The 17,259-nt window shown below is 36.6% G+C and overlaps 1 protein-coding gene across 3 annotated transcripts in view; it reads left to right on the forward strand.

Moving 5' to 3' along the window:
• Positions 1-14,468, forward strand: part of LOC136250291 (1-phosphatidylinositol 4,5-bisphosphate phosphodiesterase delta-4-like) — a 35,592-nt gene extending 21,124 nt beyond the window's left edge. For 2 of the 3 annotated variants that reach the window (XM_066042478.1, XM_066042479.1), the window contains 9 exons: positions 1,613-1,735; positions 1,793-1,931; positions 2,025-2,159; positions 2,254-2,349; positions 2,442-2,503; positions 2,554-2,670; positions 13,521-13,595; positions 13,648-13,756; positions 13,868-14,468. In XM_066042478.1, coding sequence (XP_065898550.1) covers positions 1,613-1,735; positions 1,793-1,931; positions 2,025-2,159; positions 2,254-2,349; positions 2,442-2,503; positions 2,554-2,670; positions 13,521-13,595; positions 13,648-13,756; positions 13,868-14,265 — 1,254 coding nt within the window. In that variant the 3' untranslated portion in view covers positions 14,266-14,468. Of the gene's footprint in view, positions 1-1,612; positions 1,736-1,792; positions 1,932-2,024; positions 2,160-2,253; positions 2,350-2,441; positions 2,504-2,553; positions 2,672-13,520; positions 13,596-13,647; positions 13,757-13,867 lie in introns of those variants that run through there. The other variant, XM_066042480.1, reaches the window with a different exon arrangement.
• Positions 14,469-17,259: the final 2,791 nt, after the last annotated feature.

The following is a 17,259-nucleotide window of genomic DNA, read 5'->3' on the forward strand; positions in this document are numbered from 1 at the left end:
AGTAGGTGAACCTTTGACTACAGAACTGCTGCAAAGATACAAAAGGTGACATTTCGTGCAAAGTATAAGCATGATTGAACAAGTGGGTATGGTAATACGGGTCAAAGATGGTTACCAGGTAATCAGAATTATGCCATACATTTGTAAAGCTGCTTGATTACTGGCTAGTAGAGTACGCCAGGTGAGTTTTACAAGCCATGCAAGCAAATTGAACTTGCAGTGTTTGGTTTTGAAGTTATGGTCCTTTACTTCTTTCAACATTCAAGCAACTACAACTCTAGGCTGTTAATCGATAGATAGCATTATAATGCAGTAGGTAGTAGTTGAAATAATTTCTTCAGAGCTTGTAAGTCATTACCAACTAGATCCCTGGTAGATGAAACAAAGTTAAATTTAAAGATTTGTAATTCCCCCTCCAAGCAATATGTTTAAACCACACTCAGCTGTATGTTGTGATTCTATTTTTATGTTTTCAAGTAGCTAATGAATTCTTTTTGAAATTCAATTTGTATGTGATCAAAGCAGATGTGGTGTAAAAATTGTGAACAAAACAAGAAAGTTTATGATAATATGTATAATTAGTTTCCAGCAAGTGATGATGTTAGGATACCCAAAAGATTATGTTCAGGATATCTTCAGATAACAAAATTGCTATCCATTTCAGCTCTAGCGTAGTCTTGAATTGTCTAACAAATGGGAAAGCACATCTGCAAGAACTACACATTAGCTATGTATAGTATCTGCATGTTTCATGATTACACAAAAAGCTACCACTGAGGTACCTTTGATCATTATACAAATTATGTGAGACACAAGCTATAATCTACACTGCTAATAGTGTCTGCACTTCACAAGTGTTTTCATTTGCCTATTTGTTAATATTATTGTAATACTCTAATAGAATGCGATTTTTTTGAGGATTTCTAATAGAATACACATAGAATGTTCTAGAATTTCCATTAGTAGATCTATGAAATTATAAACTATTAAGCTAGACTTTTCAACAAATAAGTGATTTGAACAGCTGTGATAGCAGTGGATTAGTGGTTGAGGCTCCTGGTTCGAATCCTGGTAATTGTTTAGCATTTTTCGTGCACTTTTTACCCCGTTCTATACAGTATCAACTCCATGATTTTACACTTTTGGTTTTTGCTTTATAGCTCTGTAGATGTACTCCTTTGTTTTTAACATCATCAAAAGGCACTGGTACAATATTTAGCCTATGTACACACTAATTTTCAAGTTAATATTCGATTACGTGGTTTACCTGTATCCATAACAGGGGTTTGGTTTTTTTACGCAAAAAAACATTCATAAAACCATAGATATTTATCACATTTATGTTAAACTTAATACATGAATATGCTCTTTATCTGCACTGAATTTCAGGGCAATTATGGTACACATTGTGTGGCCTACCACAATAATAACGTAAAAATAGTGCATTTTAGAGAAGGGGCCATGGAGCGTGCATGTATAAAAATTGAATTTTTTTTCTTCCTATCAAATATACTCATAGTGTTGCATGTAGGCTTTCACAGCTGCACGGCACACTACCATGTGTCTTGATACTCATATTTCATAATCTTGCATGTGGTGTTTTTATTAATAGAGTTCAAAATTGATTTCCTATTGTAAAGATGATGCTGTTGGTTTGTCAAGTAGTGATATAAAATTTGCACAACCGTACATTATGACTGATGGTAAAGAAGTAGAAGAAGAGTTTCTCTGTGAGGTTGGTTTGACAAAATTTATCTGTGTTGAATGTGACATTATCTGAGAAAACATACAGGACCTGAACAGCTTGATAGTTTATCTCCGTAGCAAACGTATTAACCCATGGAAATGGGAAGATCAGCAAAAAACCACTGTGTGTGAGATGTTCTCTTTTGATGAGTCAAAGGCTTCGAGTAAATATAAAGATATTAATGGTAAGAGGATTTATATATGTTGCTTTTGTCAGTTCACTTAAGGCTTTTGTTTGGAATATATATAAATCCTGTGTCTTCATTTTATTTAAACAGAGTTATTGGATTGTACTGAAAGACAACTAGTCAGAACATATCCAGTTAGTAGTAGGATGGATTCATCCAACTATGATCCCATTCCAATGTGGAATGCTGGTATTCACATGGTGGCTCTTAACATACAAACATATGGTGAGTCATTAATAGTAGTAAACTGATTGTATGTAAGGCTTCTCATTCTTCTCAGTTAAAAACTGTTGTATAATTTCATTTTTTTTTTGTTTAGACAATTACATGTTCTTAAACCAAGGAAAGTTTCAACAAAATGGAGGGTGTGGCTACATCTTGAAACCGGAAGTAATGAGAAATATAAGTATAGATGGTATGTGACTAATTTATGCCAGCAATTCTTAGAACTAAAGAAGATTCTGTGCCTCATGTAATGTATATGCTATACTCTATATCATATTATAGGATACACTCCTAGTATTGATGAGCCTCTCAAAACAGTCACACCCATAAACCTGGAGATCACTGTGAGTACAACTACAACTAGTGAGGTAGTTATACATTGTTAATGTTGTAGTTACTATCTGGTCAACACTTGATAATTCCTCACAAGAAAACTGCCAATATGGAAATACATTATGAGACGTATGGTATTCCACATGATTGTGAAAAGAAGAGTTTTACTGTTACAAGTGTAAGTATGTAATGTAAAATTTCTTTCGCAGAGTTGAGCTCTCCATATTATGTAGCTAACATCATAAGTACGATAGTACTGTATAGTAAGGACATCGAATGTGTGGGCGTGGCCAGTGATATAATATAACCCAAAAACCTGCCTCAATTTTTCCTCACAACAACATGACAGTATTGGTTGGGTAAAATCAAGCCCAAAAGTGTCTTCAGATCGACCCAAAACATTTCTGTCTAGTTGCTACAGATTTTTTTTTAAATTATTCAATGGAATTTTCTACTGCCTGCCTGCCTGACATCAAGCATAGCAGAAAACTGGCTACAGCTACAGCCCTAATTCTTTTGCAGAAACATTTCTAGTTTGCTTAAGAAAAAACCTTTGGTATATTGATAAACATACAATGCTTGCATTAATGTCTTACCTTTTATCCTTCTTTACCATGGCCATCAGTCAATTGCAAGGTTCTACCGCTGAGTGTTAATAAACTAAAGTAGGGTTTCCATTTACTGGTGTATATTGCATCAAACTATTCAAATACACGTGGTCATTGCACCAAACTATTTGAACGCACATGGCCCGCTGGTTTTCAAAGTTGGTAGTTGACATCGATCAGTGAGAGCAACTCGCGACGAACTAGCAACATGTAAGTCAATAAATATAGTTTAGTAACAATGTTAAAACTGAGTCAGGTTATACAGGTCCTGCTTTACAGATTATTCGGGTCTGACCCCATGTGTTAAATTAATTAGTGTGACGATGTGGACATGTAGTAACACGTCATAGCATAGCCATGCTTCTTTTGTGAGCCACGCCCACTTACATAAATTACTGTTTGTAGACATATGGTAGCCACACCCATTCATCAGTCTGTAGGTATGCACCAATCCATTGTCTGCAGGCTTATGTAGAGCCATGCCCACTGATCAGTTGTTATTGTACGAGTCATAATCTAGTATAATAAACTCTTTTAAAATATTGTGACCGGTTTTGTGAAAAAGCAGGCTATTTAGTGGTCATGAGCTTGCATAAAAACTTCACAAACAAGTATAAGAAAAAATTAGGAATTTTAAATTAGAGTAGGGACAGTGTATAGTGCTGCAATAAAAAGTACTGAAACAAGCTGGATCGGAGTAGTACGTAATGTCCACATATTGTAAAGCAATAAAAAGTGAATATCCCTACTGTGCTACACTTATACTTGTATAGATAAATAATATCGGGTTGGGCGATATTGAAAATTTCCTCCCACGGCTATTGTGGAGCTTATTATCATGATTATTGCAAATATCACGGTATTGAAATGAACTATAGCAAGTACACTCAAAACTGTTTACACAGTATATTTGCATGGGTGAACTTTGTTTACCAGCTACGGGTGACCAGCTACCACAACCGCAAGGAATTTGGAAAAACCAGCCTAACTTATAGAGCATGGAGTACATATAAATTTTGAAGGAGACATAGCTAGTTTCTATGTATATAACTAGCAGATAATTTACTAAGGCTTACTAATGTGAAGCCAGAATTGTTATTCCACAATCACAGTAGTGCTGCATCCAGTACACGTGCCTCGCCTCATGTATATTCTAATAATTAGTGCATCGCTTCGTGTAGTAGCGCATGGGTTAGGCTTATTTGCTAGTACAAAGAGGCTGAAATACTGATTGACAAGTACAATATGACGTTGTTAACACGTAAATGTGTAGTTGCAGCTGTATTCCCGCTATGATATCACAATAACCATTTATACCGGTATGGTGGATTTTCAAAAACAAGGCGGTATCAGTTATTGCCAGCTGTAATATCGCCTTGTTACCGTCATACCAGTATATCATCCAACCCTACTCTCATATACCCTTGTAGAAGGGCGTATCATGAGGTTATGATGTAACAACAAGATGTTCTGGTTTGTAACATATGAGCAGCCATAAAAGTGCAAGAATCGTTATCACCATTCCACACTTGCAATGCTCAGGATAGCCACATTCGTGAATGGCCTGGCAAGAAATGCCTACAAAGTGGTCTGAACCCATGAAGGAATGATTGTAGTTTAGTGAGAAACACTTAAAGCTGAAGTTAATTTGGTTGCTAGCAATGTTGTTAGGCATGCATTCAATCGATATCATGTTCAACTATTGACATCATTAATTATACAAAGAAAAACAGGCAAACTCAGAAGTGTTACATCAGAACTTCACAATACGCTCTTCTACAGGGGTATATGAGAGTAGGACACTCAAGGATAAAAACATCTTCAATGGCATATGCATGTTAAAATTACTACAGTGGAACCTGTTAATCAGAACACTTGAAAATGAGGACACCTATATAATCTGGACACATGGTAATGGCCCCAAAATCTCCATTAGCATGCAATCTGACCTGGAAAATCAGGACACCTTGATAATCAGGACACTTTTGTTTGGTCCCAAGGTGTCCTTAATACACATGTTTTACTGTATCAAGACTCATGGTAGTGAGTCGCGAGGCCAAGAAGCACAAAGCGTGTGCCCACAATAATAAACACGCGACCACTACTGTGAGTCATTTACATGAGGGATCGATTACACAATCTTTTAAAATCCGCATGGCGAAATCTCAGGTTTACTAGAAGATTCCACCTCGAAACCAGGGGCATGTAACCTTTGTATAATGAGTAACTACCACACGAAAAGTCAGACAAATTGTTGGAGTAGTTTGTTCCATCGCCACCCATTTACCATGTGTTAATTAAATTATTTATTCAAATGTACATTGTTCTTTTTTTCATTTTCTTTGTCATCGCATCCCATTGAAGCGATTTTCTTTCAACCATGAAGTCGTATTGTAAAAAGGCTGCGGCTATCAGGGGCTTTTTACATAATGTATCTGTACACTTAATTTCGCTAAAAGTTGTTAGTTTATGAGATCGCTTTTGTGCTCTTTGAAGATTCAAACTTGCCGCCATGACGTTGAGGTGTGAGGTACCCGCCTCAATTCCCAACCCAAACAGTGTGGAAGTGGGCAAGGTCATTAGCCATAGCGAGCTGGCTGATTTGATAGACACTGTGCTGTCAACTCTTGGTTTAATTGTGAGCAGTCACTGATTTGTTTTAATGGGAATTTTGCCATGGTATGCCTCCACTGACTCATCAGCATGACTCTGGCCCATGCAGGGCCGTACATAGATATAGCCAGCTGTTTCATACCCGATGTAGTGATACAGTTGAAGTAATTTACTGCTACATTACCCGTGCACGTTTCTAATCCCGCCCCAGCCCTTCAGTGTCTGTGAACTTCAGTGTTGACTTAAAAAGCCAGCATCAGCGCATCACCTTTCAGTCACAGCACTTCGTAGACCCTCATGCAACCACCCACAATTATAGAAAATCTTTAATAATAGCACGATATATTGTAATAGTAAACATTTACATTATGATGATCCCATAAATTTTTTTTAAAATGACTACAATAGCACTAGTGTTTGGCTATGAAGTACCACCAAGAGTTCATAATATAGTAGTGGGGTCTTGGCAAGGGCGGATCTAGGATTTATAAAAGGGGGGGGGCTAACTCAAGGTACTAATCTCTTGGGTAAAGGTGTGTGAAGCACACTAGGGGGGGTCTGGGGGCATGCCCCCCCAGGAAAAAATTGAAAAATAGATGCTAAAATACTGCAATTTGGAGACATTTCCACATAAAATTCATACCTGTAGATACTTTATATACTGCCTTTAGATTATAAGTATGGCTCTCTGAAGCATTTTGCTAATGTAAAAGTTTGGGTAGGTACAGACAACTAAGTACATGATGCACCCCTCTCACAATTGCACAACACTGAATAGGTGCATGTTGGAATAAGAATGTTGAAAGTGGAAAATTTTGAAATTTGAACAACACAAGATTGAATCTGAGAGCATTTTCAATGGAAATTGTCAGGGGCGTAGCCAGCCAATATCTGATGGTTGGGCATAACATCAACTTAACTACACGCACACATACACAAGAAACACGCTCACTTTCATATGAGACATCAAAGAAAAACATGAAAAGTGTATGTACACAAGGCCTAGCTACCTATACTATAGTGTAAATAAATGCTGCTTGCTTGCTTGCAACATCTACTAGCTATATGCTATTCTATTAAACTTGTAGGGCAGGCATCCGACGATCGTCGTAGCTGAGCATCACGTGACATCAAACTGTTAAACCTACGAGAACCAACAATGTAAACAGTTCATCACATATTTATTACAATCAACTGGCAGTGTAGCTTACAGACCAACCACCACAGCGATATGTAATGTTTTTCAAGTAAACGCCACATGACCCCGAATGAAGACCAGGGGCGCTACTACAATGAGTCATGTCACAAATATCAGCATGCCAAGAAAGCTTCGTCCCAGACTTATAGTAGCCAACGTACAGTTTGCATGAATCTGGTGTAAACCACTACTCGGTTAGACAAAATGTGCACGTGACACTTTATATATAATGACTTGACCTTTTCCCCATTTCCAGCTCCATTTACATATGCCATTATTGTTTATCTAGAAGAGTACGTTTTCCCGTTTTCTTTCATCAGCAGTAAGTTAGGCTATACGGTACTTTCCTTATCCAAAAATATGCTTGACAAGTCCACTGAAACGAAATCTTTTGCTGCCAGCACCATCCACACTGAATCCTACTGACGATTATCACTCACTGTGACTTAGAAATACAGTACCACGACTATAGTGTATAGTGTACCACGCTTCGACTCCGGGCCATTTTAAATTTCGAATTTAAATTGCGCCAAAGAACGTGGCACGTGCGTCTACACGCAGTGTAATTATTGGGATTTCCTAAGGAATTTTCCGCGTAATGGATCACGTGATACACCATCTATCTCAATCCCTAGCTTCTTCGAAGTCATGGCTCAAAAAATGAGGTACATTTTTACGATTTACAGTATTAAAAGGGTTGTTTTGTGTGCTGCTGTGAATCCTCGCGTGAATTTTAAACTAGCTACTTGTGATGGTTGGGCAAAAGTTTGTGATGGTTGGGCAAGAAACTGTGATGGTTGGGCAAATGCCCGCCCATGCCCACCCTTGGCTACGCCACTGGAAATTGTGTACCTGAATTAAGTATTGCCATACATATTAACTACACAAGTAGATGAATGAAGCCCTTTAAACAGACCAATACACTTCATTGTATGTATAGGTGCAGGCAGATTTGAAAAATTCCATAACAGAACCAACTACATGTTTCCAATGAATGTTCTATTACAGTAGTTAGCTGACTGCTCTATTAGAGTATCTCGATCTTGTACACCTCCAATGCTGATCCAGGTCCTTGTTGCATAAACTTTAGCATAAATCCACTGATAATACCTTGGAAAGATGTTTATAAGGTGGTTTTATGAGTATTTGTATTATTAGTGATCATACAATTATGCTAAGACAAAATTTCATTATAATACTCAGCATATTGATCAAGTAAAGCCTAAATATGAGGGGGGGGGGGGGGGCTTTGGTGGATCCGCCCCTGCTTGGTACCACATATTATTTTTTCTTCACCATTTGTGTGATTTGTCCATTGACCATAAATTCACCCGCCAACAGTCACAATATCAGTATCCACCCTGCATACACAGAAAGGGATACAGTATGGTAAGGCACAGCTAACTAAAAACATGTAATCATAGTCAGACTAACATGTCAACAAACACTTACTTCCACTATTATGATTATTGTTGAAGTGAGCATCCAACATAGTCATTCCCAAGATGTATTCAGCATACTGCATCAATTGATGACCAATTTTGGAGTATATTACTTGACTTCTTTTGTGGTTCTCACCTACATTGTTGACATAACAATTTTTGTTGCTAGGAGACATATAAACTAGGAGGGACTAATGGTTATAGCATAATGGTAAACAAGTTACAACAACAAAGGAAATTTTAATAAACTAGCAGTGATTGGATAGTTGATAGATAATACAATTTGTAGTTTTTTCAGTCCTGATTGTTTGAGGATAAGCACATTAGCTGCTATAAGCATGAAAAAAGCAAGGCAGACTAAATTTCAACACAAGGTTTATGATTCAAACTCATTATGCACCTACCAATGTGTTACCCCACCACCCCCCTTGGATGTAAGTGGGGCTTTACAAGGCGAATTGACATCAAACTGCTTCTTTACTATGGGGCATTTGACAATCATTCATTAAGCACCCAAGTATTTTTTCTACGCTGTCAAATCCCCCACGTTGCAACTGGAGCCAATGGTGGGGATTTAACACAATAGATCTGTCCTACCATGGGGCATTTAACATTCGGTTGTGCCCACTATAGCCCTATAATATACCACTTTGACACCTCAGATCAAAGGAAATCACAGGGTTATATATCACATATTGCCCTGACCACAACTGCCTTTGATGCTGAGGCAGCTACAAAGCATCAGTTCCCTTTGATTGTTTATATAGAGATGCTTAAAGTTTTGCATTGTGGGTTTGAATTAGAGCTGCTTAAAGTTTGCATTGTGGGTTTGAGTTAAACATGTTGATTTAGTTAGGGACATTGTTGTGAAGTAAAAAGAATTGAGTGAGTCAGCATTGCATAGTTCAGTTACTAAGCATCACTAAATAATCATTTTTGCAATGTGGGGATTGTATTTCTACAGAGTACATTTCAACTGCATGAAAAGATGCCTCAAACATTCACAGCCTATATGTCTAAGTGTTTATTTTAGCACCTTAGGTAACTTTATTCATCCACAAAGTGGTTATTTGGTTTAAAATGGTATCACTACAACCAGTGAAACCCACAATCATTTCTTTTTGTGCCCACAATTTAAACCCACAATCAATTTTTGCAAGCCTCTGTATAAAAGTAATGTGGTGAATGCAGGTTTGTCTTCCTTCACCTATTAGGTGAGCATGCCAGAGTGGTATATATTACTTATACCATGGCCACTCGGGATTTGCCTGATATATATTCCCTCGCCCTCGGGCTTGGGCATATATATCAGGCAAATCCCTTGTGGCCATGGTATAACTACATGTATTAAATATATCTGCCCAGTTACTATGTATAGTATATAGTAGGGTCCATGGTTGTCTCAGATCTGCACACATTGTCTTCACTCGATTAATCCATAGTAATTATGGTATACTATATGTACGCATTGAACTCAAAAATATTAACTTATTAGTTTTGTAGTATTGACTTACTTGCTAATCATTCAAATGCCTGACACATTATTTATAGCCAAAGATTTCACCATACAATAGAGGAAGCCACAAAAGTATATAGCCTTATAGCCTTTCCTGAACTGTTGATGGAAACATTTGTCTGCTCTTGACAACTTGGTTGGTTGAAATGTTGAGAAAAAATCTTAGCTGTTTTCTCACTAGGGTTCAGTTCAACTTGTTCGCGGTCTGACTCACACAGCTGCTAGAACAAGCCAGCTGCAAGGATCTGGCCTACAAAAGCATATATATATATAATCCCAGGAAGCTACTATGGCATGGGGGATTCCTGTCTAATATTACGACGGTAGTTATATATCCGTTTACAATGACTTCATTTTATTAATTAGCAAAGCCCCTAAAGGGGTAAAACTCTAATACAAAAATTTATTTAGTTATTAGTTAATACAAGTTTAAAATCTGCAAGGGATAGGTTATTAATGTTATTGATTTGGAGACTGTTCCATTCAGGTATCGTTTTGGGGAAGAAGGAGAATTTGTAAGTATCACAAGAAGTTTGAATGTGGTAAAATTTACAAGGATGATTTGATCTAGTTGATGTCAGTCTTGCGGGTGAGGGTAAATAATGTTCAGGTATTAATTGAAGACTTATACATGAACTTACTCGGCAATTCACTGGGAGAATAGTCAGTGATGCATTCAGCGTCTTCATGTCCATTCCGAGGCATACATTCAGCAACAACTCGCAGCCGATTCGCCTCCACTTGTTACACACAGAGACTAGTTATATCACCAATCCACCGCTTCAGGAAGAACCATTAAGATGGTAGCCTCGACTTTGTCACTATCCCCGGTTCTTATTTTCACGTGAAACATCACGCAAAATATCACGTGAGTCCTTGAGGGGAATTTGAACGAGTTTTCTCTTAGTAAGTCACTTTTAGTAGCGCTTCTAAACACTGAACTTGAAGCTTTGCTACTGATTTAGATAGCTATAGTATGTTCACGTTGAGCTGAACCCTGAAAAACAGCTAAAAATTAAAGGTGGATTTTTCTCAACAGAGTTAACATTTCTGCCAACCAGATGATTATTGGTAACAGCAAAGGTGTCAACAACAAGCACGTACGGTTTGGCTCCATTACAAGTTCAGGAAAGGGCTCTAATGGACACTGTACTTATATGGCTTCTCCATAGGAAATGTATTGTTAAAAATTTGATTGGCTGTAAATATTATGTCAAACATTTGAACAACAAGATTTGGAAATATTTTTAGCAGGTCAAGCAGTACTACAAATGAGCCAAATTTCAAGATCGTGTGTAATTACATCCATGAGTTATTAAATGTTTTTGAGGATTCAGCTCAACGCGAACGTACTATAATCTGATACTGAAGCTGTTATTACGCATGCATGCATGCATGCATGCATGCAGTGTCTCCTATGTAATAGAATTGCCGTAACTGTATGTTCTCCATTCAACAAAAAGTAGTGATATCCTGTGCCAAAAACAGCCCAGCTGTAAAAAAAGGTGAGGCCAAGAATGCACAAGTACATGTTCATGGAGTAACTACAATCAAAAGACATGATATCAAAATCTGGCCAAGAAACTAGCATTTACAGTATAGGCACTTTTATGTATTCATTTTCTATACGCTTCACATTATCACATCCAGCTAGCTGTACATGTGTGCTTGCAATATAAACAATACTACTGAGATGATAAAAGATGATTACACTGCATTGTTACCAAAATTAATTTAACTAAAAATTTACAATTGGTTTCTACTTGGCCATCTTTTTGCACTGTACTGATATTAAAATAAAAAGATGGCCAAGTAGAAACCAATTGTAAATTTTTAGTTAAATTAATTTTGGTAACAATGCAGTGTAATCATCTTTTATCGTCTCAGTAGTATTGTTTATATTGCAAGCACACATGTACAACTAGCTGGATGTGATAATGTGAAGCATATAGAAAATGAATGCATAAAAGTGCCTATACTGTAAATGCTAGTTTCTTGGCCAGACTTTGATATCATGTCTTTTGGTTGTAGTTACTCTATGAACATGTACTTGTGCATTCTTGGCCTCACCTTTTTTACAGCTGGGCTGTTTTTGGCACAAGATTATATTATACCTGTTAAGTCTGTCATCTGGTTTATTTGCTGATAATGACATATATATGAGCTACAAAATTTGCCATTCAACACAGGGACGTATATAGCTAACTATATAGCTACCAGCGTCCACCAACCAATGCATGTCACAGTTAGCTACTTGTGTACCTACTTATATAGTCCCTGGCCTAAGAAATATAACAATCCAGTCATAATTGTCCAATGAGAAGTCACATGTGACCTATAATAGGACATTGGTATGTGACAAAAGATAATAATAGCTATGTACTGAGCAGTGAAGCGTGAGCAAAATGCTGCCAAGTATATATAGTGAATAAATAACTGTAATGATTATTTCAATGCATAGAAATGTGTCTAATTATTCTTATACATAAACCAATTACGTGAAGTTGAGATGTAACTTCAATTACATATCAGATTTCAAGTGATAACTTTGAGAGTCAGAATAAATACACATACACTAGCTCATTGGAATCATAAGTGTATTATTCAAGTTGAGGCAGTTAGGATAAATGAAACATTAAAAAGGTTGTCAGCATATAGGGATGTGCCCTCAGACCCCCACTATGGTGACTGCCTACCATGTCAGACTTGAATTTCCTTTTGAGAAATCCAGGCTACAGCTCTGTACAGCATCATTGTCTGACTGAATATATTAGTTGCAGCTTATTGATAGAAATGATTGCTCGACACTCCTCAATACTAACTACAGAGAAAAACCACAATTCCAAAACTCCGTGGATCAGTTGTTGTACTAAGGTTGTAGTAAAATAGCACACAATCTAAATTTAGCTACTCAGATAGAACATTCAAGTAATCAAGAGTAATCATATTGTCATTTTACCAATGAAAAGTTACTCTGCTGGATAGCTAATATGACTCTGTTAACAGATACTATCCACAACATGTACCGTATAGTAAAAAACTTGGCAGATTTGGCAAATAGTGTTCAATTCACCAAAGTTATTTTCGCCAATTATTTTAGATGATCACATGAGCACATTGAGTGACCAGGTTGAGTTGACATTGAGTTGAGATTGAATTTAAGATGAAGTCGATCCTTCAATACTTTAAGCCGGTACCCGCCAAAGAGAAAGAAGAAGACATTGTTTTGTCCACTCCACATGGACTGTTAAGCAGCAAAATACCACCAGGAGCAATCGAAGCGGCCAATGAATAAGTGTCACCTAAATTACAACCCGTGCCCACAGAACTGACTAGCACGTTGTTAGATCAGTAGCTACTATGATAGCAACACAAAATACAAAAACCATAAAAATTACAAACTAGCTACTATAACAACAACGCTAGCTACCTATATACTTGCTACACTACTTAATTGATGAGTTGACACCTTGTTGTTATCCTTTGTACCGTACAGTAAAACCTTTGGTGGTAAAAACTTTGGTGAATATTATTTCAATCGCCAAAGTTTTTTCCGCCAATTATTTTTAACAGAGGGGTTTTGCCACACTTTTTTACCGCCAAAGTTTTTTACTATACGGTAGTATGATATACTTATTGTAATACTTACAGACTAAGACTAATCCACTATGGCCACAGTTTGAAGGTGCAGTAAAACTTGAGAAGACTATTCTAATGCCAGAATTAGTGAGTGACTTAACATACTATGAAATAGTTAACATGTGTATACCTCCATTAGTGTTTAGTACTGTTCGCTGTGAACATTAATGTACATCGTAAATTGGTGGCTGGAACTAAGTCAATATTACTGGGACAAAATGTGTTTGCATTGACCAGCCTCCAGCCAGGTAAATTGTTTTATGTATACACATGTACAGCTTAGAAATTGCACTGTTATAATTCTAGCTATGACTGCCATGTATATTATGCGGTTATGTGTTTGTTTGTGTGACGTGCAGGTATAAGATACATCCCTCTACGTACACCTGGTGGAAAGTCTTCATCTCATGTTGGACTATTTGTTAAGATTGGCATTAAGAAACTCAGTTCTGAAGGTGATTCTGCTAGTGGAACATGTCCACAAGAATTTCAAACTCCTCCTAAGGATCATAGTTCGCCAATTATTCCTAAAATGGCTGATTTAACTCTTTCAAAATATGCTACTGCTGATGATAAACTGGAAAACAATCAAGAAGAAGATGATGAAGATGCGACGCTTCAGTATAAACCTGCCAATATAGATCACTCTTTACTAAGTAGAGAAATGCCAACACATCAAGAGGATACCAACACTTGTACAGTTGAAGTACATATTAACCCTGATGTTGAAGACATTGACAACAGTGATGTTGTTTGACAATGGCATTGCTGAAAGTATTGCATAACTGTTAGCTATACACACAATAAGAATCTAGATATATACAGCACACTGTCACGTAGCATGTAGTTTTTAGTATACTTTTGATGTAATCATATGTGCACTGTATATATACAGATCCATAAATAACTTGTTATCAGTGCTGGTCACTGTAAAGTATTAATAATAATAATAAAACTTTACTGTGTTGTATGTGCTACAGCACGTTTGCAATAAATGTTTTAGTACTCAAAAACAAGCTAAGATTTATTGAGCATGAAATAGATCAGTTTAGAAACTCTGTGTGGCACATGAAATCATTTTGCTGTCTACATAAATATTATGCTGATACCAATTGCTAATGTGTGTTCTGTTAGGAATCATAGGATATGCCATATTCAATGTTGTCATGCAAGAATCATTGATAGATGCATATATAATATACAATGGCGGATCTAAGTGGATTTCTGTGGTTTTACATAAACCCCTTTTAAATTTAGCTCAGCGGCAGTTAGGTACCAACCTATTATGCTTTCAATTTACCTATAATGCTATACTGCAGCGCTAAAAACTCTACCTATTGTGCATGCTCATAATTATGATGCCTATAGCTAATTTTACATATTTTGCTAATAAATTTACACTTTCTGAGTAGAAAAGAATAACTTTTAGCGTGTGATCAAAGGTATTAATTGTTGCCCATGTTCCTATTGGCTGCTTTTAATGCTACCTATAGCTAACAATCAACATCATATGCATGGTACACTTGTATTAAGATTGAATAGTACGCATTGCCAACTAGCTATGTACAAATTATTCTCAGTATTATTTTTTATGTAGTAGTAGCGTTGATACCAGTGTTTTCACTTTAAAAATAGTGTGGCATAATGGGAAAGAGAAAAGCAACATTAAAATTATTAGTATAACAGGTTGATTTAGGTTTATAGTATGAATAAGCTACATGCACAGCACAGTGTAGGTTTCAAAAACATTCTTTTGGGTCAACTAATTGGACAGATGTACAAAAATGGAGGACATATTTATCTGTGTCAAATATGCCAGCATGATAAAAAAGATTATCAATCTATTTTCATGGAATTAAGCTCCATGGTTTAAAATATCTACCTAATATGCTAGCATTATACTGGCATAGCTCTCTAGCCTATGAGAGCTGTCAGTGGAAACAGCAAATTAAACTGCAATAAAGCACACTCAAATGCATTGTACATAGTTCCCTAGATCGATACTCTCTAATAGAACAGTCAATTTGTAGTGAAATACTCTAGTAACTCTAATAGAGCATTCACTGATCAATATGGTTGCAAGAAATGTAGTTAACCTAGGAGCATAATGCAAATACTGAAGAGCACAATAGGTGAAAATTTGGGAAATTCCTGAAAGCATTTTGAGCATATTTGACTCAAGGACATATTATTTTTGTACGCACCTCATTTTCTGTCTCACAACTGGCAAAGGCAATCAGGGGAAACACCCTAAGACTACTTCAAAACTGATCCCCCACCCCCAGCCCAGAAAACATACACTCCTGGAGTTCAATTGTGCACTCTAATTGTTTATAACAAATAAATTCACATGGTTCCATAATCGTACTAATAAATTGAACAGAGTGGTAGTATATAGGTGCTATTCACCCTTAACACCAACCATCAGCAAGATGTAGTGAATTTGTTATCCTGAGTGAACACAAGATATTTGGGAGGAGAGAATATTTTTGTAATTTACTCATGTTACTATGTAACACGTGATGTACATAAGCATATTTTGATTTGATCACAAGTCTCATAATTATATTATTGCTGCTGTGTGTACTGTGTTTAACCCATGATATATATATATACCACTTTGACACCTCAGATCAAAGGAAACCACAAGGCTTTATTTATGTATAAAACTGCCTTTGATTCTGAGGCAGTTGCAAAGCATCAGATTCCTTTGATTCTTTATATTGAGCTGCTTAAAGTTTTGAATTGTGGATTTGAATTTAGCATAAACTCAGATATATTGGTTTAGTTAGGTCATTCTCTTGAAAGAAAAATAATTGAGTGAGTCAGCATTGCATAGTTCAGTTACTAGGCATGACTAAATAATCATTTTCGTAATGTGGGATCGTTTTTCTACACAGTACATTTCAACCATATGACAAGATGACTCACCTATACTCCTAAGTACTAATTTTAGCACCTTAGGTTACTTTCGTTACCCACAAAGTGGTTATTTGGTTATAAACAGCATATGATCACAACTAGTGAAACCCACAATCATTTCTTTTTGTGCCCACAATTTAAGCCCACAATCATTCCTTTTTCTGCCCACAATCATATCTTTAAGTTGGATTAGAGATCAAAGAAAAAAAAGTTGTGAAACAAGGGAATAGCTAAACAGTGGTAAAACAAGGAAAGTTGCCTATACCTGCTGGACATTAAATCCCTAAACTTCAGTCTATAACCATGACTAGTATCGCATTAAAAGAAAGAATGTCACCAAGATTATTTAATGCCATAAAACTACTTTTGAGTCAGAACACATGCCCCAATAATCAATTAAGTATGGAAAGGGAGGTGGCCATTACTCTTTGTTTTCAGCTATGTTCCACACATTACAAAGCGTTAAAAATGAAGAACAGTATGAGAAACATCTCTGCAATCACCACAGGGAAGCTGCATTGCAGTATCACTAATCGATACTTTGTGTTGTCAGCAAAAAGAACTGGAACACAAAGGAGGACAAAGGTAAGATATGTGTATTGTACGTACTGTGGTTGGCAAAAAAGGCACATCTTGGGATGAAGCGCAACTTCCAACAATGGCTGGAGGCTTTATTGTTATTGTTATTAGCGCTTTACAGTAACCAGCACTGAAGGTCTGACAACAACATGTGCTGCAGCCTTAGGATTACCTAACCTAATTGCAAGGACTTAGACTTAGTGACTTATAGCTGAAAAGGTGTAACAGAAAAGGGGCCAAAGTAAGGAAA

This window comes from Dysidea avara, chromosome 3, assembly GCF_963678975.1.
Source record: "Dysidea avara chromosome 3, odDysAvar1.4, whole genome shotgun sequence".
Classification (NCBI taxonomy): domain Eukaryota; kingdom Metazoa; phylum Porifera; class Demospongiae; order Dictyoceratida; family Dysideidae; genus Dysidea; species Dysidea avara.